The sequence below is a fragment of the Electrona antarctica genome, assembly GCF_951216825.1.
Source record: "Electrona antarctica genome assembly, chromosome: 3".
NCBI classification, from domain to species: domain Eukaryota; kingdom Metazoa; phylum Chordata; class Actinopteri; order Myctophiformes; family Myctophidae; genus Electrona; species Electrona antarctica.
The window spans coordinates 42,500,543-42,521,905 of record NC_136808.1 but is presented as its reverse complement, the minus strand read 5'-3'; the positions used below and the strand labels follow the sequence as shown (position 1 = coordinate 42,521,905).

The 21,363-nt window shown below is 43.7% G+C and overlaps 2 protein-coding genes across 5 annotated transcripts in view; one reads left to right on the top strand and one right to left on the bottom strand.

Moving 5' to 3' along the window:
• Positions 1-21,363, top strand: part of LOC306920042 (cytochrome c oxidase subunit 5A, mitochondrial-like) — a 242,534-nt gene that overhangs the window by 31,942 nt on the left and 189,229 nt on the right. The window lies entirely within an intron of this gene.
• LOC306920025 (zinc finger protein 609-like) overlaps positions 6,552-21,363 on the bottom strand; it is a 110,383-nt gene continuing 95,571 nt past the window's right edge. For 2 of the 4 annotated variants that reach the window (XM_079496617.1, XM_079496618.1), the window contains exons 5-15: positions 18,935-19,323; positions 18,226-18,510; positions 16,514-17,883; positions 14,950-15,027; positions 14,559-14,693; positions 13,975-14,119; positions 13,384-13,688; positions 12,485-12,863; positions 11,001-11,459; positions 9,485-9,566; positions 6,552-6,895 (exon numbers count right to left, since the gene is read on the bottom strand). In XM_079496617.1, the coding sequence (XP_079352743.1) occupies positions 9,490-9,566; positions 11,001-11,459; positions 12,485-12,863; positions 13,384-13,688; positions 13,975-14,119; positions 14,559-14,693; positions 14,950-15,027; positions 16,514-17,883; positions 18,226-18,510; positions 18,935-19,323 (3,622 nt within the window). In that variant the 3' untranslated portion in view covers positions 6,552-6,895; positions 9,485-9,489. The remainder of the gene's footprint in view (positions 6,896-9,484; positions 9,567-11,000; positions 11,460-12,484; positions 12,864-13,383; positions 13,689-13,974; positions 14,120-14,558; positions 14,694-14,949; positions 15,028-16,513; positions 17,884-18,225; positions 18,511-18,934; positions 19,324-21,363) is intronic. The other 2 variants (XM_079496620.1, XM_079496619.1) reach the window with 2 other exon arrangements.

The window sequence follows — 21,363 nt, the reverse complement described above, 5'->3', positions numbered from 1 at the left end:
CTATGGGCTGTCAAGGTCAGAAAGTAGTTTTTGGCACTCAGTAGGCGTTCCCGCATATCTTCCGCGTATGATGATGATGTCACGCGCATACCCTCTATTGTTTGTTTAAGTCTGTTCCCAGGTCAGGAACAAATGAAAAGCAGCAGAGACATGCAACGGGTCACAGCAAATTATACCTTGATGCACAACAGCTGCTGCTTTGCAGTGTTGTCATGACAACAAAGAGCTCATGCACTATGTAGAAACACTATTAACTACTGGTGTTATCTAAAATATGTACAGTACATTTAACATGAATGTTAATCATTATCCTTCATAAATATACATATACAGTACATTTAAGATAAATGTTAATCATAATCCTTCATACCTCTCTCCTTTCTCTTCTCGTCCTCCTTCGTATGACGAGGAGAAAGGTTCTGAGCAGTCACAAGGCGTTCTCCAATAATCCAATTAACTAATCCAATTAACTGGAATCTGCTCATTAAGCTCCCGGGACTGCCTTTAAAGGTCTGTGATAACAGTCTATTATATATATATATTGTGATGTCACTATATCGCTGTTTTTTTTGTTTTTCATTGGCACATTTGACTGTCAAGTTTTCAGCCTCCAGGAAGAAACCCCAAATATAAAGGGAAGACATAATTGCAAATAACCATACCAAGGGGTCTAATGAAGTACTGTCACCTCATGAACACATGAAAAACTGGAGAAAGAAAATGCAAAAATCACGGAACTCCATCTTTACCATTTTTATATATAAGAAAGAGGATAATCACATTTCACATGTACACTCAACAGAATCATCCCCGGCATAATGGCCATCTGCCGCTGCATTACTGTCTGTTAGTTTTTAGAGCACACCATTCTGGAGCATTAGGGAACTGTGCAATCAGCCTGCCAGATGTGAACGTTGGCAAAGTCAAACCACCAACAGAGAAGGTCAAAGTTTAGAGGTTTGTGGTCAGAGGCTTGCAAGGCAGTCTCTGGCAGTCTCTGGAACTCACTGTCCCATGGGAGGGAGGTTGGGAGGCTGCTTATATGAGCGGAAGCCAGCCAAGTATTAAGAGCTGGCGGCAGAGTGCAGGAGGCTGGCTGGAAAGCTGTTATCTGCCCTGTGGAAGTGGAGTGTAGCAGTGTTGATTTTGTCGACTAATACTAAGACGAAAAGTGTTCGTCCACTACCTTTTTTCACTGATGGAAACTAAATGGAAACTATAAGCTATGACGAGTTTGACGACTAAAACTAAGACTAAATATATTGACAATTTCGTCAACAAATAAAACCTACTAAAATGTTAGGAAGGGACTAGTGGACCAGAGATCCAGTTTAAGTAAAAGACAAGTCATTTTACATTTGGTTGCATGCTGAAAATAGCCGATCTACAAGCTCACAACGCGTAGCACTGCGGCATGACGCATCCGATGGCCAAAGCATTTCCAGGGCTCCCCAGCCAAAAGGGTTGAGAACCTCTGGTTTATTGGAAGGTACAGTGAAAGAAAGATGAAGTGTGTGTGAGCGTGTGTGTGTGTGTGTGTGTGCGTGTGTGGGGACAATTCCTTAATTTGACAGACCCAGAAGCAAAGTGAACAGTTCAAGATGACAGATTGTCTCATAAAAAGATTTATTTTTTTTCCTGCCCAAATTTACAAAGGCAAAGTTACAGAGTATTGTATAAAAAAAAAACAGAACCATGGCATTTGTACACTTTACATAAACTCCTGAAAGGGGGGGATGGGGGGTTCTGAAAGAGTTCTGAACGTCTTCTCACATAGAAAGAAACGAACAACGTTGTAAACATCCTTAAAGTACCGGTGAGTGAACGGGTCGGTACTTTGGGGCTTCTTGAGTGACAGCAGGTTTTTTGGGTCGAGGAGGAAGGAATAGTGGAGGAGCATAGGGAGAGATAAGGGTGATTTCGTGCAAATTCGTCTAAAAGCGCCACATTTTGCGCTCGAGCCGGCGACCTTCGGGGTCGCTACAGCAGCCAAATCCATATGGCCACCATTAACAACCTATATAAGGCAACATTTTCTAAATTTCATTATGCTTTAAGCAACATGTGATGTGTCAAACTAAGGGGTTTTCATAATTCTGAATCCATTCCAAGTATTGGTTTTGTACAAAAAACACTCCTTGGGCTAAATTTGCCCATAGCGGACATCGACAGGCTGGGTGCTGGGCTAAAAAAACTTGATGGATGGAGCCCGCACACCACAGGTACAACAAGAGGTACAATTCGCCCATAGCCACTTTCCCAAATGTGATGCTGTTTTTAGCCAAAGGAGTGTTTTTCGTGCAAAACTAATGCTTGGAATGGATTCAGAATCCATCAGTATAGGCTGTGGCGATCCCGAAGGTCGCCAGCTTGGGCGCCCCTAGCTAAATCATTAGAGCATGCCCTGGGCTACATCTGTGCAAAATGCTTTTACCTTTTACACGAATTAGCGCGGATTAGACAAAATATCCCTATGCTGCTCAACTAGAAGGACAAACGAGCATCATGTTTATTGTCTCTCCATATCTTTCACACAGGAGAACGTTCAACTATAGGCACCGATCTGAGACAACGTACGGCTGGCTAATAAATATATTCTTCACCATGAAAAAAACAAACACAGTCCTGCAAAAATACAGAGCCAAGCAACTTCCTAATAATAATAATCTGATAGCAAACATTACTTTTCTGTTGATTTTCATACACTTTTTTTTAAGTACATGTGATTTCCACATTGGGAGTCACTGCTCGCGCTTTTACTACTGAGATCACATTACTACTGTACTCTCAGAGAGAACAAAATGCACTTTGTCACACAACCACGTTGTCGGATCAAACTAAACGTAATGCAGTCTGCTAGCTGGTACCTAGAACCATGAAACTAAATGTAATGCAGTCTGCTAGCTGGTACCTAGAACCATGAAACTAAATGTAATGCAGTCTGCTAGCTGGTACCTAGAACCATGAAACTAAATGTAATGCAGTCTGCTAGCTGGTACCTAGAACCCACTGACTTTTATGACAACATATCACAGCTGCCTAGATTACCTTATAGTTTAATCACAAATAAAAATACCGTCACATTCAGATTTTTTTTTCATGTCAGGCCACCTTTCTTAAAGAAAAAAAAGAGGAAAAAAAATCATAATCAGGGACATACAAACCGGTCATATTCAGGGACATACGTGACCACATTTTGAGATCCGCGTGGAGAAGCAACGAGACAACTCACGCGTTAAGAGTCCGTTACTAAAACACAAGTAATGAAGCTAAACTTCTAACCTGACCTCAGAGATAGAATTACACTATAAATTACTATGTGGACATTTAAAAAATAAACACAATCAAATCAATCGAAATTTGAAAGAGCATGTAATTTGAAGACAGAAGAACGCATACTTGTCTTGTTGTGATACACACTCGCATTGACAGTCAATGACAGAAACAATCAGGACGTGGAATAAACGCCAACAACCGCCTAGCGATGAAACGCCGTCTCGTGACCAAATACACACAGCAGAGCACACAGAGCTCAAGAGTACTTTTTTACTTTTACTCGTTGTGCTTTCTCAACACGCATAATAAACAACAGAGGCCTTATCATACAAGTCCATAGTAATGAATTGCATGTGGATGTCGGCAATACATTTTCACTAAAAGGTAGTGTAAGTGATATTTTTTGGTTAAAACAAAAGGTTTTTGTTAAAGGTTAAATCACTATATTCTGATCCATTGCTATAGTGTTTGTTCAATAACAGCCTCTCCATGCTCTGTAATAAACAGAAAATACATTTTCAGGTAGGTGACAAAATGTTAGCCAATCAGGACAGAGTTAAGATCATAAATAGCTATTTATGAGCTTAATTTTTATAGTGTTCCAGTTCCAATTTTGTCTGCTCATTTCTTGGTGTCATCACTTACAATTCCACTTGTTCCAATTCCATCATGATTGGATAAAATTGGTATCCCGACCTGAAAATGCATTTTCTGTTTAATAAAAAGTTGGAGAGACATTGGAGACTCCTGTTAACTGAACAAAAAATCTATAGCAATGAGTACTATCACAATATTGAGCTTTTTAACACTTATTTTAACCAAAGAAAATCACTTACAATACCTTTAAAGGCCCTGAGGTTGGATAGAAGTGAACGGGTATTTAAAGTTTAGAAGAGGAGGCCATTTTACTGCAAGTCCATGAAAACAGTCACTGGGTTCTGGTGAGAGCATTTCATACATGGTGCATGGTGATGAGACGACTAGACTTTGTTACATTTAACTAGAGAGAGCTATACCTTAGATCTGAACTGAACCACCACAGTGAATGGCCACAAAAGACAGGCAACAAAGAAGTGCTTTTTTTGGCTGATTGGGTGAGACGGGATCTTTGTACAAAGTACAGTACCAGTCATGAGTAGGGATGGAGCTAGTTAATTTTTTATTGATAACAAGCTATCGTCAGGCTTATCGAGCTGGGTTCTTATCGAGCCCACTGTCAAGCGTTTTCTATAATTTTGTGGAAAGACAGGAGACGAAAATTAATTCTGAACAGAACCAGTATCTTTTGGAAAATAACATTGAAGGAACTGTTAATGTGTGTACTGACCCATTAGACCGCCAGCATGGGTGATTACATTTATTTCTTGATCGCATCTTGTCTTGATTGTTTAAGCATGTCGTCATGGGCCGCTATGCTCAATAACAGGCTTGGTAAGCCCTAAGCTTATCGATACCAGGTACTCAATAAGCGTGTTATCGGGTTTTGCGGATATCAGGTTTGGAGCTCCAACCCTAGTCATGAGTGATCAACTGCCTAGTTTATCTATTTAGCCGTTGCTTCAACCATTCTCTGTCCGTTGGATATGTGAGGCTTTCATGTTTATTCTGTAAGAGCCGTAGCCCAACGGTGGGATGCTGATGGCTCACAGACTCATTGAGGGCGCGTTCGGAAAAAACACACCGGAGCTCACTCGCCTATTAGTTTGCATTGCGCTCAGTGCGCTATTTCTAAACGCACCCTTAGAATTGGGTAGAATCAATATCTTGGTATAAAGCACTGGTTTTCAACCCTTTTCATATCAAGGTCCATTATTAATTCAGCATTTGACTCACGGACCACCATTTCATGACATTTAGCCTCTCAGAGCCAAAAACTAAAGAATATTTTGTCATCATTCCTGCTGTATTGATGTTGGTAGCATCAAAATAACAATTCTTCTACATTCTCTAATTGTGTAGACTTCTTGTAAATTAACTGATGCAGATTTTCAATAAGAATTTAACTCTTGAGAGTGTAAAATGAAACCAAACAAAGCTGTAAGGGTCCATTTGGTTGACGCTCTCAAGAGTTAAAGATCTAATAAGGGTCCATTTGGTTACCGACTCCATAATTTCGCTGGAGACCACCTGGAACCCCACCAGGGACCACTGGTGGTCCCCCTGACCGCTGGTTGAAAACCACTGGTATAAACAAACCAATGACACTGGAGGTTGTGTAATAATCCCTAGCCAATCACAGATCGGCGATCATGGTGACAGCTGTGGTAAGTGAGCATATGTTAGAGTGAGTGTGAGGATAGACGTGGTCATTTCAGTGTATGGGAAGGTACCGACACAGTGAAGGTAGCGACGCAGCGCACACATTGATACCAACGCAGGGTACACATTGATACCAATGCAGGGTACACATTGATACCAACGCAGGGTACACATTGATACCAATGCAGGGTACACATTGATACCAACGCAGGGTACACATTGATACCAACGCAGGGTACAAATTGATACCAATGCAGGGTACACATTGATACCAACGCAGGGTACACATTGATACCAACGCAGGGTACACATTGAAAAGCTGACATTGATATGGAACTGAAGAAAAGTCATGAAGGAAGAAAGAAAGAAAGAAAGAAAGAAAGAAAGAAAGAGAGAGGGAAAGAAGAGAGGGAAAGAAGTGAGAGGGAAGAGAGGGAGGAAGGAAGGAAGGAAGGAAGGAACGAACGAACGAAAGAGAAATGTGAGAAAAACCAAAAACATGAATAGTGTTTATTCTCCATTGAGGTGTACGCGGTCCCTTCGCAAAAAAGGAAAAAAAAGAAAAACATGACATCATCCCTGAAACGAGAACGGAGGGATCACCGAGGACGGACAACGGTAAAATTAAACCTTCATTCTCAGGCTCTCTCTCTCGCGTCTCTGAAGAAAGCAGCGGCCATCTTAACGTATCTGAAGACAGCAGCGGCCATCTTAACATCTCTGAAGACAGCAGCGGCCATCTTAACGTCTCTGAACAAAGTACGACCAGCCATATAGACATACAGTTCAATCATTTCAACATGATTCACTTTTTTTATCAGTCATTTTTGTTTTTTTCGACGACTCCCCTCCCCCCCCCCCGTCAGCCGCCGCCTCCCAACACCCCCCCAAAAAAGGAAAAACTAATAAAACGAACAAACAAAAGCAAATCCTGTGCCACTTTCCTTCTGCGCAAGACAAAACAAAACAATGCAGTCCGAAAGAACCCCCCCGCCCCAAGACAACAGGAGAAAAAAAAACAAAACAACAACAGCTGTTCAGGCAGTCTGTCGGTCTCTTTTTGCATTGCATTTGTCGACAGTGCAAAGACTAAATCATCGGGGCAGAGTCATGGCTTTGAACCTGTGGCTTGTACAGCATCAGTCACTCTTACCGTCCAGGGTTTTAGGAGAGTTCGGGGTCATTTGACAACAAAAAGGGGAGTAACGAGGAGGAACGATCTGCAGCCAGAGCAGACCGTTAACGACACGGAAACACCATTCAACTGATGTCTGATAGGTCGACGCCCCTAGGGGGGAGGAGTCTTCTCATGTGAGCCAGTCACATCGCAGCGTGGACGCGGTGCGTTTGTCACGGTTCCCTGTGACGACAAGGAAACAACATGGGGGTCAAACGGTGTTCAATTAGACAGCAAAATTCTGATTTAGTCTTAGTCTTTTGAATAACACACCATTAGTACTATTTTAATAGTCACCTGGAATTGTCTTAGTCTAGTCTTAGTCGAGAAAACATCAAAATCTTAGTCTTTTAGTCTTAGTCAACATAATTAACACTGGTGTCAAAATTGTATTCAACGCCTATCATTATACAAGAGGTCGTTTCGAGGAAGCAATCTGATTGGTTGAAACAGCTTTCTAGCCGTGCTTAAACCATGATATAGGAACACCTAATCAAAACAAAGACATCAGCTGTGCTGCTCTCCCATAGCACAGTCGAATGTGTTGCTAGGCTAGCAAGTTTCTTTGGACATTTGTGGTCGTAGTGGCTACATCTGGAATTTAACAAATATGATATTTTAACTGTTGTATAATTGCAATATTACACTCGAGGGTGTTCTTTATCGTCATTAATGCACCTTTCGGAGCTCGCCCTGCAGCGTGCATTAATGACGATAAAGAACACCCTCTCGTGTAATATTGCTTAAATCTGAAAGGATAAGTTTGGGTGATTTTTAGACCTTCATTATCATTTGTCTCTGGCATACCCCACAGTACTTAGTTGGAGCCGGCTAAATTCAGGTTCGGCAGTTAGCTGGAATGACGAGCGTGGGACGTTGCTAGAATGTTTCTAAATCATTTAGGCAAAGTAATGCAAAAAAAAACATGTCACCATCACACTCACACACACTCACTTTACTTTCAGGAAGACCTATTTAATACTTTACTTGAGTATTTCCAGTTTTCAATACTTTTACTTCTACTCCACTTACTAGCTACTTTGAGCGTGTGTGTGTGTGTGTGCGTGCGTGCGTGTATATATATATATTTGCGACAAAATGTTTCTATTTTATGTCTTATTATAAGCTCTACTGTATATTTCCACTTGCCATTCGTAGGCAAAATGCAGTAAGCATTTTCAGGGGTAAAGTAACAGAGTTAGGCCACTAGAGGTCAGCAGAGTCTGCTGTACTGCTCTGGGCTCACCCTCTAAGCTCCCACCCCACTGTGTCTTTATCACCAACAGCGTGAAGTAACAGGGTTAGGCCACTAGGTGTCAGCAGAGTCTGCTGTGCCGCTCTGGGCTCGTCTCCCACCTCACTGTGTCTCTATTATGAACAGAGTGATCCACTTGTCCTCATGCGACCTGCTTAGGCATGGATGGCTGAGGGGCCTAAGTGCTGCGCTGCAGCAAAACAGCTCTGTTTGGCTAAGCTGTTTTCTTCTCCGAAGAGAGACTGCAGCATCAACAAGCATAGAACAGTGCTTTTCAACCTTTTCCATATCAAGGCCCACTATTATCTTTTCTGCATTTGAGCCACGGACCACCAAAACTAAAGAATACTGTTATCGTTGAATATGATATTGGCCACAATTCCATGCAGTATTGATGTTCGTACCATTAGGAGAGATAACAGGCGAACGTTGATCAAAATAAGAATTCTTCTACATTCTCTAATTGTGTAGACTTCTTGTAAATTAAGTAATGCTGATGTATAACAATAATTTAACTCTTGAGAGCGTACCATTTTACGCTCTCAAGAGTGAAAGATCTATTAAGGGTCCATTTGGTTACCAACTCTCCATCATTTAGCTGGGGACCACCTGGAACCTGCTCAAGGACCACTGGTCGAAAACCATGGCATGGAGGGAGAAACTGGACCAATTCACTTCGATTCAAATTAAATAAACGTGTTATAGTCTACTATATGGGGAAGATTCATATTAACCCATTCTGTGCTATCCTCGAGATATCTCGTGGAAAGTTATTAATTCCATCTGAGCCATCCACAATACACACAAGATTTGATTAAAAAATATTACAAAATATTAAAACTAACCCGTGGCTCCCGACATGTGTGGCAGGTTAAAACTAACCCGTGGCAGGTTGGTGCCAGTGTTTCTCTGGTCTCTCATTAGCATTGTGTTAGCTATCTCTCTGTGTTTCTCTGGTCTCTCATTAGCATTATGCTAGCTATATCTCTGTGTTTCTCTGGTCTCTCATTAGCATTGTGCTATCTCTCTGTGTTTCTCTGGTCTCTCATTAGCATTATGCTAGCTATATCTGTGTTTCTCTGGTCTCTCATTAGCATTGTGCTATCTCTCGGTGTTTCCTCTGGTCTCTCATTAGCATTGTGCTATATCTCGGTGTGTGTGTGTGTTTCGCTGCTCTCTCATTAGCATTGTGCTATATCTCGGTGTGTGTTTCGCTGCGGGAGGCATACTTTGGTTAGACATAGCATTGGTTAGACATAGCATTGGTCCGACTGGATTAAGGTTGGTGAGGGGTGTGTTAAAACGACCGGATTAAGGTTGGTGAGGGGTGCGTTAAGACGACCAGATTGAGGTTGGATGCTATCTCTCAGTGTGTGTGTTTCGCTGCTTTCTTTATGCTATATCTCGGTGTGTGTGTTTCACTGGTCTCTCATTAGCATTGTGCTATCTCTCTGTGTGTGTGTGTGTGTGTGTTGTGTGTATTTTGCTGCTCTCTGCAACTGTCGGTGGTTTCTTACCGTTCTCACCTCCGCGCGGGGGGGTAGAGGGAGGGGGCTGCTGCTTGCTGACTGGCAACGATAGCTGGTGATGAAGAGAGACCTGTGGTTGGTTGCAAATCATATTCAAACTGATAACTGACTGGGGATGAGTCTGGGGTTATTGCTCTTATTGAGTTTAATGATCATTAGAAGAGAAGAATAAACAAAATAAAGGTTGTTATGTATAGCCTATATGGAAAATCAGTAGGAAATATGATATTCTTATGTGTCAAAAAGATGATCCCTGGTGTAAATTACAAGTGGTGGAATTCCTAGCATTCAGGACAAATGCATCCACAATTTACAAATTAGGCATTTAGCAGACACAATCCACGGCGATTTACAGTAAGCAAGAACATCACATGGTAATACATCAGATACTGTACATATAAATAGTCATCAAGGATCATAAGCAAGCTATAAGAACCTAACATCCGTCTAACAGTAGAATATCTGCACAATGAAAATATGAGTATATACACTAAACGGACTAAAGAATGCTATGCCTACACAATATATAAAAATGACATAAGTTTAGCTAGAATATCTGTACAATGAAAATATAAGTAGGCCTATACACTATAGAATGCTATGCTATGGCTTTGGCATGACATTTTTTGGAAGTGAAAATTATGAAATGTGTCAGTGATTTTTTTGTATATTTGTCACGTGACTCACGTCGGTCCTGTGCAATTTGTGATTATGAAGCCTAAAAGGCAAACGGAAATACAAATCGTATGTTCAGTTAAAAAAATTAAAATAATAATAATCGCGATAATTTGTGTCACAGTAAATCGTCAACTTAAAATTGTAATGGTGATAGCCCTAGGTATGACGCTATGCTGTAGCATAGGTCATACTGTCCAGAGAGCAGAGGGTTTGTTTTACTTGTTTATTCGGCTTTTTTGATCACTTTTAAGACATACATGGTTTTCCTCGGACACAACGTGATACGTCACACGTCTCACGTGACCGGAGAAAAAAAAAAAAGAATTCTCAGGTATTCTGGGATATCGAAGCACAATGCATTCCAACGGTGAATCATGGCGTCCTCCGTGTGGCTCTGTGGTCGCTTCTTTGTTTTGGATGGCGGTTTTGGAATATGTCTCGACATTATGAGAAACTAATGCGCAATTTTAACGTGGTCGATCACGAAAGGGAGCTACGTTGACTGCCGGGTGATTAGTTAGGTCAGGTTAGTGGAAAAACTCCAGCAGTGAAGCCCACATTACGATAAAAAATAACGGTGCTGTATCCTGTATGTGTTAAATTCACGAATTAATTTGTGTGACATAGGACGTGACGTAGAGGTACTACAAGAACAGCGCGAGGGGCACTATGATAGGAGCCAACCAATCATATCGCCGCTCGAGGGGTACTGCCCGGAAGACTTTGTCGGTCTTCAAACCGCCACCGAGCAACTTCTATTGAAAGTTGCTCCGGGTCCGCTCTCTAGTATTATATATAACTATGGGTAACCCATGTGATCACTAACCTGTGGCGTAGGACAGGTCATAGGTCAGTGGGTAACCCATGTGATGGTGTGAGGTCATGACGCGTTCATTGCGTTGGGATGGCGAGGAGCGCGGCCGATCCACGTCTCTCTCCCTCTCTCTCTCTCGCTCCCTTTCCCGCTGATCCCGCTCTCCTCCTCCTCCTCCTCCTCCTCCTCCTCCTCCTCTCTCTCTCTCCTGCTCTCTCTCTCTGTCTCTCTCCCTGTCTCTCTCCCTTGGGTCGTGGGAGGTTTTGTCGCCCCCCGGTGCCACCGTAGGGGACTTGCTGCTGCTCTTGTACTGGCTGGCGTGCTGATGGAGGACGTCCAGGGCTTTGGAGTCCGACGAGGCGGATTTGGGGACGTTGGGGCTGGCGACGCGGGACTTCTCACTGGCGTCCTCGCCCCCGGATACTTTGGCTCCGTACGGGGAGAACGGGTAGCCCGCCGGGAGGTAGGACCCTGTGGCGGGATGGGGGAGATGGTTAGGGTTAGAGAACCTGAGGCGGGATGGGGGAGATAGTTAGGGTTAGGGAACGGTTAACCTGGCATCACCAGGCTTTCCACCTCTGAGGAAAGCCTGGTCCTGTGTTACTACATTGCTGTGTGATCCGGTCGGGAGCAAATTATATCGTTACGTCATGTTGTAGTCATTGTTTTGTAGTCATCAGGCCGGAACCTTCTAAACCAGAACATCCTTTCCCTCAAACCGGAAGAATAATACCTTCCCAATAAAAGCCTTGATGCAGCGTAGTTTCGCTGATTTCTAAAATATGAATGTGAGTGTACTTTCCAGAGACTATTTAGCATCTATATACCTTTGTTATCCCACGGTGAAATTCTATTGTCATCGCAGGCTACGAGAGAATGAGTCACGCTTTAATTGGGAAGGTATTATTCTTCTCATTTGAGGAAAATTAAGTTCTGGTTTGAGGGTTCAAACAATGACTACAACATGACGCAACGATATCATCCGGGAGATAGCAACCTGAGGCAGGATGGAGGAGATTAGTTAAAATTTTGTTCAGTTTTACATTTCAGTGACAAAAAAAAAGAAAAGAAAAAAGCCATTGAAGCCATTACTGGTTTATTGAATGGTTGTGAATAGACAATGACATTCTTTTTTTTGGTTGGTACTGGTTGACTTTTCCTTTTACAATGATTCTTCACCACTAAAAATCTTTTGTCACCATAGACTCTCGTTCTATGTCGTTTGGAGAACAAGACCGCTTCCACTGCCCCCACCCTAACCCCCCCCCCCCCCCCCAAGAAAACAGCTAGCAAAAATCGGCTAAAGCTAATGTCATCATCGTATATTTAAATAGTAACGGATATAATTCGCAGCAAATTATATGAAACTCACTCATGCCTTTTGGATGTGCAACCAGATTATTTATCTCTTTGATATTTAGCATTAATTTAAAGGCTTAGGTTTACCTACATAGTTGTGCACCATACTTTCATTTCAAGGCAACAGAATGTCATACCTGGGTAGTTGTGCATCATGACCGAGGGCATGCCCCTGTACCCAGGGTGACTGCTGGGATCGAACCCCTGTCCGTACGGGTAGCCGTGCATGTATGGCATGTAGCCCTGGTGTTGCGCCATCGGCGACGAGAACTGCATGTGGGCCGCGTTGGAAGAGCGGGGGTCTTTGCCCGCGGCGACCCGGGGGTCCTCGGAGGAGATCCGTGGATCGGGAGGAGCCTCTTTAGGAGTGTCCTCTTTGGGAGCGGCGCTGTTGTCCTTGTTGGGCCTCAGTCTGTCGTCTTTCGTCTTGCGATCACGCTCTCTGTCGCGGTCGCGCTCCTCTTTCCATCGCGGCTGCTGCTGGTGTTGGTCTTCTGACTGGAGTTTCTCAGGATACTGTTTGAGGAGACAAGGAAGAGATAAGCATAGCGTATAGCGTATTAAAAATTGTCCCGCATATCGAATATATTTGAATATTATTATTAATAATATTACTATTATTGCATGACTTGTAAAAGCTGCTCGGATCCAATAAAAAATATAATATTTCTTTTGTTTTTATAACATACATTGTTTTTTAATTGTCACTGTCACATTTTTCACAATATAATATATTATATATATTCGACAAATATTCTAAATTTCGAATATTAATTTACCAGCCCTACTAAGCACCCGATAAGAAATGTTATAATTATGTACTCTGTAAGGTTCTGTATAAATGAAGTTATATTGATGTACCTGTCTGTAAGGTGCTATATAAATGAAGTTATAATGATGTACCTGTCTGTAAGGTGCTATATAAATGAAGTTATAATGATTTACCTGTAAAATAAAGTATTACCTGTCTGTACCACATGGCTGTATAAATAAAGTTATAATTTTCTTTATTTACCTTGTATAAATAAAGTTTTACCTGTCTGTACCACATGGCTTGTTCCATCCCTGTCTGTCCTCGTGACTCCCCCGCCCCCTGCTTCGACTCCACCTCCTTGCCGTGGTGGGCCCCGCCCCCTTCGTTGAGTTTCATCTTAAGTCCCTCGGCCTGCTGGGACTTGGAGTCCCAGTCTCCCTTTGAAGATTTTGAGGAGGCTTCAGAAGAAGGTGAGTCCCCGCCCCTGGACTTGCTGGTGGGCGGTGGCTGCTGAGGCATCTTGCCCGGATCCGATTGGCTGCTGCTGCTGCTGCCGCCGGGAGCTTTGGAGAGGCCGGGCGGCAGGGCTGCATGATATGGACAAAATTTCATATCACGGTATTTAGGCCAAATAGTGCGATATTGATATGATATACGATATTACCGTTACAATGTCATATTCTATATTTTAAGTGTTGCAACATTGAAAACTGAACATTATTCAAAAATACTGCATTATGAATCACTATCACTCACAATATATCAACAATATATCATATCGCAATACCGTTGCCTTTTTGCGATACTGATATTGCACATGTTCACACCTGGAAAATATTGGATAATGGATAACGGTATATTGTGCAGCCTTACCGGGCGCCAACAGGCCTTTGTGTTGTTGTTTCCACTCTTCCTTCATCATGGCCGCCTCGCGTTCCTTCATGGCCGCCATCATCATCATCATGTCGGACTTCTTCTCGACGATTGCATTGCGGTGTTGCTGCTCGTTGGCGGCCGCCTGTGTAGATTTTGACAGCAAAATTTAGATTTTTAGTTTTAGTCACATTTTTGTCACCCTGGAATGTTTTACTGCTAGTCTAGTTTTGGTCGACTAAATATCGTAAGACTTTAGTCGACTAAACCTACAGTTGATTTAGCAGACTAAAATTTATTTTGGCGGGCCTTAATGCCGTCATAATGACTGATTTTACACTTGCTGAAAATACTGCTGCGACGCGTTTCTTAGATCGGCTATTTTCAGCATGCAACCAAATGTAAAATGACTTGTGTCTTTTACTTATACTGGATCTCTTTCTCCACTAGTCCCTTCCTAACATTTTACTCTAGTTTTTATTTGTTTACAGTTCTCCATTTAGTTCTCCATCATTGAAAAACAAAGGTAGTCGACAAACATTTTTCGTCAGTTATTATTAGTGGATGAAATCGACACTGCTTACCTGCTGCCGCTGGCGCTCCTCGCACTGCTGGCGGTAGGCCGGGTTGGCGTTCATCAGGTGGTTGTGGTAGGCCTGGTCAGGGTGATGGTACGCGTACGGGGGAACGTAAGCAGCGTACTGGTTGTAGTAGAGAGGCTGCATGATGAATGAATGAATGATTTTATTTTCGTGTCTGGCTGCCTTTCACAGCCCCCCCCCCCCATCCCTTACGGGATTATTCAGACACAATTTACAATGCATTATATTCCCGGTGCCAACACACGCTGACACCAAAAATAGTGAACAAAAATTAAAAAATATATATATCACACAATGTATAGACTAGAGAGAGAGAGAGAGAGAGAGAGAGAGAGAGAGAGAAGAACAAGGAGATAATGGACAGAAGACAGACCTGCATGTACATGTTGGAGCGCTGCTGGATCACTGACTGCTGCTGCTGCTGCTGTTGATGATGTTGTTGATGATGCTGCTGATCACAATCACATATATTGTCACATCACAGTTTTACAAGTAAAAAAACAGTGGGTGAAATTCATTTTTGTGCATAGTTCCCATCGTGTTATTTTTTCCAAGTAAAAAATGAGAAAGGGAAGAAGAGAGAGGGGGGGGGGGGGGGGGGGTAAGGTGATCAAGGCAGGATAGAAGAAAGTTGGTGCGCTATTGCTGATCAGAATCAGAATCAGCTTCACACCTCATCTACACAGGCAAGGAGCGAGCAAGCGTTCCGACGGCGATATCGCATGAAAATGTCCTGATATGGAGCGTCGGCCATTGCGTTGCGTCGTAGCCTTGAAACGAATCGAATAACCAATGTAGATCCTCAACCAATAAAAGTGTTTGGGGGGGCAGCGGCGAAACCTGGCTGCCCCATTATTATTATATTCGCTGCGTCGGGACAGTCTCGTTGAAAAACGTGTGTTCTACTGAGATTTCATCGCTCGCTCGCATCGCTGCCAGTGTAGACGAGGTGTTTTTGTCACATCACAGTTTTACAAGTAAAAAAGTGGGTGAATTAGTTGTTGTGCATAGCTCCTATGCATCGTGTAATTATTCCAAGAAAAGGGGAAGAAGAGAGGGGAGGGGGTTAGGAGAGGCAGGAAAGAAGTAAGTTTGAGCACTTTCGCCACAAAAAAGTACAAGTAAGATGTTTAGAAGCTTGTTTCACAAACAGCACACTCGTTGAGTCTCTCTTATCTTATTCACAAACAGCACACTGGTTGGGTCTCTCTTAGCTTATTCACAAACGGCACACTGGTTGGGTCTCTCTTAGCTAATTCACAAACAGCACACTCCCTGGGTCTCTCTTAGCTTATTTACAAACAGCACAGCCGTAGGCGCTCTCTTAACGTATTGACAATACAAAGTAATAGTCCGGCAGCCGACAGGCTTCTTTTGTTGAACCCATTCTGGACGGGAACTCCTTTTGGTGTTTTAAGCATTATGTTATACTTTAGCTATTGAAAAATAGCAGATCTACAAGCCATTTGCCCAAATTCCCCAAAATGTGCTGACCTCATCACATTTGTGATGATTGCAATGGCCATTTTAGCCCAAAGAGTGTTTTTTGTGCAAAACTAATGCTTGGAATGCATTCAGAATCATGAAAACCCCCTAGTTTGACATGTCACATGCTACTTAAAGCATAATGACATTTTGACATTTTGGCCTTATATAGGATGTCAATGGTATGGTCACATATAAGCCCCTATAAAAAATTGTTCAATACCGACAGCCGGTCAGCAAGTGGATTCATGAATGTATGTATATACAATATTTTAGGCCAATAAAAAAACTATATACCAAATTTCCCACCCCACAACCCCGGCTGCCGGACTGCCTATAAGGGGTTTTCAGATATTTACAGCTAGTTTCAAAAACACAACATGTCACGTCACAACCGTAGGGTCTCTCTTAGCTTACAGCCGTACAACCACAAATAAATGTACACACAGTACCTGATGTTGATGATGTTGTTGTTGTTGTTGTTGTTGTTGTTGATGATGATGATGATGATGCTGTTGCTGGGCAGAAGCACTGCTATCAGCTTTGCACTCCTCGTGAGGTTCAACTTTGACCTTTATGCCCACGTGGTCTTGGTCCTCCTCCTCCTCCCTTTTGATCTTCAGCTGACCTTCGGCCAGCGGAGGAGGAGGAGGAGGATGAGGATGAGGAGGAGGGCCTGAGTTGGGTCCATCGGGACCGGGGTCGACGTAGTTTGGAGAATAGTAGTTCTCGTATCCTTCATTATAGTACGATGGGGATTCCTTACCGGGCGTGGCCGTCTGGTTTGGAAAGAGGTTCTTTTTGACACTTAACCTGACGGACTGATGGTGCTCGTCCGTCCGGCTGGCCCTCCCTCCCTCGCCGTCCTCACCGGCGTCCGAGATGTCCGAGTACGCCGGGCTGTTCGTCTTGACCGAAGAGTTGTCCTCCGCTGTGCCAGCGCCGCCGTTCTGGATCCCACTGCCGTCCGTCCGACCGGCCGCTGCGCCGCCGCCACCGATGGACGGACTGGGCGCGTTGTCCGAGAAGCTGTAGATCTTGTCGGCCTCGGCCTTGATGCTGGCCAGACGACTCTGGTGAGGGTCCGAGGAGGAGGAGCCATTATGGAGCCCATCCTCCCCTTTAGCGCCCGACGGGTCCGACGAGGACTCGCAGTACGGAACTTTCCCTTCCTCCACTTTCCCTCCTTTTCCCTCGGCCTCTTTCCCGCCTTCTTTCTTCTTCTTGTCCTTCTTCTTCTTCCCTCCGGCATTGGGGATGCCGGTGGGAGCGGGGTGGTCTCCGAGCGCGGCGCCAGCGGGGGGTTTGGGCTTTGTCTGGGGGCTTTTGGGGATGCCTTGCATGGCGGAGGGGGGGGTCGTCGCCGCCCCGGACCCAGGGGGAGATGTGTTTGCGTTCCCCGGAGGAGGATAGGGGTAGAGCTGCTGCTGACACGGGGTGGAACCCCGCGGTGACTTCGCGTTCCTCTGTGCCATTTTGTCAGCCTTCGTCGTGCCGCCGCCGCTGGCCTTTCTGGATTTGTCCGAGCCTCTCGTCTTGTCGTCCAGGCCATCGTTGCTGCTGGCCTCGTCCGTGAGGCACGGTCCATCTTCGCAGCCGTCCATCGGCGTCCCGCGTCCCCCCCCGGGCGTGTCGGGCGGTTCCGCGTCGGCACTCTTCTTTTTGCTCGGCCTCGAGCCGAATTTGCCCGTCATGGAGGAGGACGGAGAAGGACTCTGAGCGTCGACGAAGCCGCCTCCTCTCGAGCCTTTCGGGGTGAGTGAACGGGCCGGAGACAAGCATCCTTTATTCTGAGAGAGGGACGTCGCTCCGTTGCAGCTCCCTGGCGGTTCAACAAGTTGACGATTAATTTCATTGATTTAATTGTTGTTTTTGGCATTATGAATACACTTCTTAATTTCAGATTGCCTCATAATAATTATAAATGCACAGGGCAGATATGACAAATAACTTAAATATACTAAGAATTTACTGGCATATATAATGATGATATAAAGCGGAAATAGCTGATCTACAAGCTTACAACGCGTCATAAAGTGACACGTTGTAAGCTTGTAGATCAGCTATTTCAGCCAGATTTTTCGGCGATTATGACGATTATGCAAACATAATTGTGATCATCTAAAATAATTAGCAATTAGACGGTTATGCCCCCCCCCCTTACCTGCCAGCTCGGGGTGGAGAGTCGCGGAGGAGGAGTCCTCTCCAAATTCGCTGTCACCCCCGCCGTTGTCCAGCTGTTCCAGCTTGACGTCGCGGTCACTGTGCGCACGGGCCTGGTGGTACCGGAGCCCGTTGGCGTGCTTGTACCTCTTGTTGCAGGTCGGGTGCGGGCAGTCGATGAGCACCGGCGACGGGCAGCCCAGGTCCAGCTGCGGGGGGGGAGGGGGAGGGAGGGCTTCGCTCTTCACTGGGGAGAGGAGGGGGACACCCGCCGGCCCTCCGACACCTACGACACCGACACCGTTACAATTTTTTACAAATAATTACGATTAACGGTTCAATTGTGGGGTTTTTTTGTGTTTTTTTTTTGCATTGAACAACGTGTTATGGTTTGTATTTTGGTTTGCCTTTCAGGCTTCGTAATCACAAATTGCACAGGGGCAGATATGACAAATAACTTAAATATACAAAGAAATCACACATTTAATCCTTTTTACTTTCCCCAAAAAATTACAAAATAGAAAAAATAGTTGATCTACAAGCTTAGTGTTGTAAGCTTGTAGATCAACTATTTCCGCTATTTCAGCAATTTAAAAAATAAATGTTTGAAAATGTACGGACATTTTAGAACATAAAAACGATTGACGATTACGCGAAAGCGATAATTGCAATCGGGCGATGATGATGTTAATAATAGCGACAGGCCTTACCGACACCACCTCCTCCGCTGTTGGAGTTAGTCCGCATGCGCTTGCTGCCTCTGGTGTCCTCCGAGCTGGAGTTGTTGGGCTCCATGTCCGAAGACGGTTTGTTCTTCCGTTTCCCGGCCGGCGACGGACTGGCCTTGACGTCCTCCGACGTGGCGTTGCTGTTGGGCGGCGTGCGGCGCTCCGACGGGGTCTGGCTGCCCCTCCGCTGCCCCTTGCTGTTGTTGGAGGCGGCAGCACGTGTCTTGTTGTTGGTGGTGGTGGTGGTGGTTCCTTTGTTGTCGGAGGAGTTGCTGTTCTCGTTGAGAGGAGTGTTGCTGCTGGGTCTCATCCTCTTGCCTCGGCCACGCCCGTTCCTCATCTCTAGGTCACTGGTAGGAGATTCACAGAATCTGGACAAACAAGAGCGTAAAATTAAAAGAGTTATTGGTAGGTAGGTGAATGTTGGTTTAAATATAGAAGTCAGACAATTGGGTTTGTGGAGGGGTCCCACACCACTGGTCCCACCGAGAAGGATTTAAAGTTTAGTCTCCTTATTCTCCTTGGTCTCTACTTGACATCGTCCCCTTGCAGAAATAAACAGGAGGCACGTTCAATAGAGCTTGAAAACTCTCCCTTTCCCTTTAAATAATTATTGAGCAAAAGACAAGGCGGTTGAACTTTTTACCTGCCTTGTAATCTCAACATAATTCAAATCCTTTAGCATAGCGGTTGGGTTTAAAATTGTAATGTAATTATCTTCCTGTGTGTGCAGCGCTGAACGTATTAGCAATCTGTGACAGAGAGAGAGAGAGAGAAAGAGAGAGAGAGACCGAGGCTGGGATGAGCCGCAGCTTCCCTACACAAGCAGTACTACACAAGCAGTACAAAAAGTACTCCATTTTAAGTAAAATTATCAATACCGCAATACAGAACTACACTCCGTTAGACGTAAAAGTCCGGAATTCAAAATGTACTTGAGTAAACATCAAAATGTACTAAATGTACCAAAAGTAGAAAGTACTCACTACACACTCACAAGTTTATTAAATGTACAGTTTGTGTAGAGAAAAAGTCCTGCACACCTACAGGGACAGGTCCGTCGGAGCAGGCAACCAGTGCGAATAATGAGACAAAAGGAGATCCCGCACACTGTCTTCACTTAAATGGCAGCAGTTTATTCAGCTGAGTAACAACGTTTCGGTCTCACGATACCTGATGAAAGGATCTCCTTTTGTCTCAAATGTACAGTATGAAAATCTTTTGAAAATAGCAGATCTACAAGCTCACAATGCGTCACATCACAACACATTGTGAGCTTGTAGATCTGCTAGTTTCAAATGGCCAAAATGTATATAGGGCTGAAGTGGTTAATGTATGTTTTGTAATAATAATCACAATCGATACAGTAACTCGTAACTAACGTTTTCAAATAAATGTAGTGGAGTAGAAGTACAATATTTGCCTCTGAGATTTAGTGGAGTACAAGTAAAAGTATAGGAAATTGGAAGTACAAAGTACAAATAAGTGGATGTACTTCGTAACTTTCTAATCCAATCCAATGTATTTATATAGCACATTTCATAAAACACAAGGTTTCCAAAGTGCTGCACAATTACAAAGTAAACTACATAAAAACAATCAGGAAGAATAAAAAGATACATGGTAGTAATAGTACATAAAGTTTTGAAAAAATAATGCAAGTTAGATACAAAAAGAGAGAAACCATAAAATACCATAAAAATCAACAACCAGCAAAGAAAACTTGGTTCAGTTCAAAGTCAATGTATAAAGATGAGTCTTAAGACTGCATTTAAAAGTTTCTATACAGTAGGGGCCACTTTGATGCGAAGAGGTTTTGAGTCTTTTCTGATTTTCACCATTGCCTACACGCCTCTCCAAACACTCTCCTCCTCAGCAGGGTGTGTGAACAGAACGGAACGGAACGGAACGGAACGGAACGGAACGGAACGGAACGGAACAGAACAGAACAGAACAGAACAGAACAGAACAGAACAGAACAGAACAGAACAGAACAGAACAGAGAATCAGCCATGTGTCTGACAGAGAGAGGTTCAGGAACTCATCTCTCCAGCATGGGTTTAGACTCTAGAACTCAGAGTCATGACTCATCTCTCCAGCCTGGGTTTACACTCCAGCTCTCTGAATTATTCATAGAGGGCTCCCTAATGTAGTCATATATACTGCACACTGGAAGACAATCTTTGTGCAAATGTATATACTACTGTATACCCCGACAAACCGCATGCATTAAGCAAAGCAACGACATGCGTTGACAGAATATAGTCTAACCGTACATCTTATTTAGAGACAGTACAGTTTTGAATATTTATAAATGTAAATACGTAATATAATTCTATAAAGTATAGGGATTTATGCCCTTTTGGGCCAGAAAGGGATTTCTTTTCCACCGAAAAAAATAAATGCTTTTA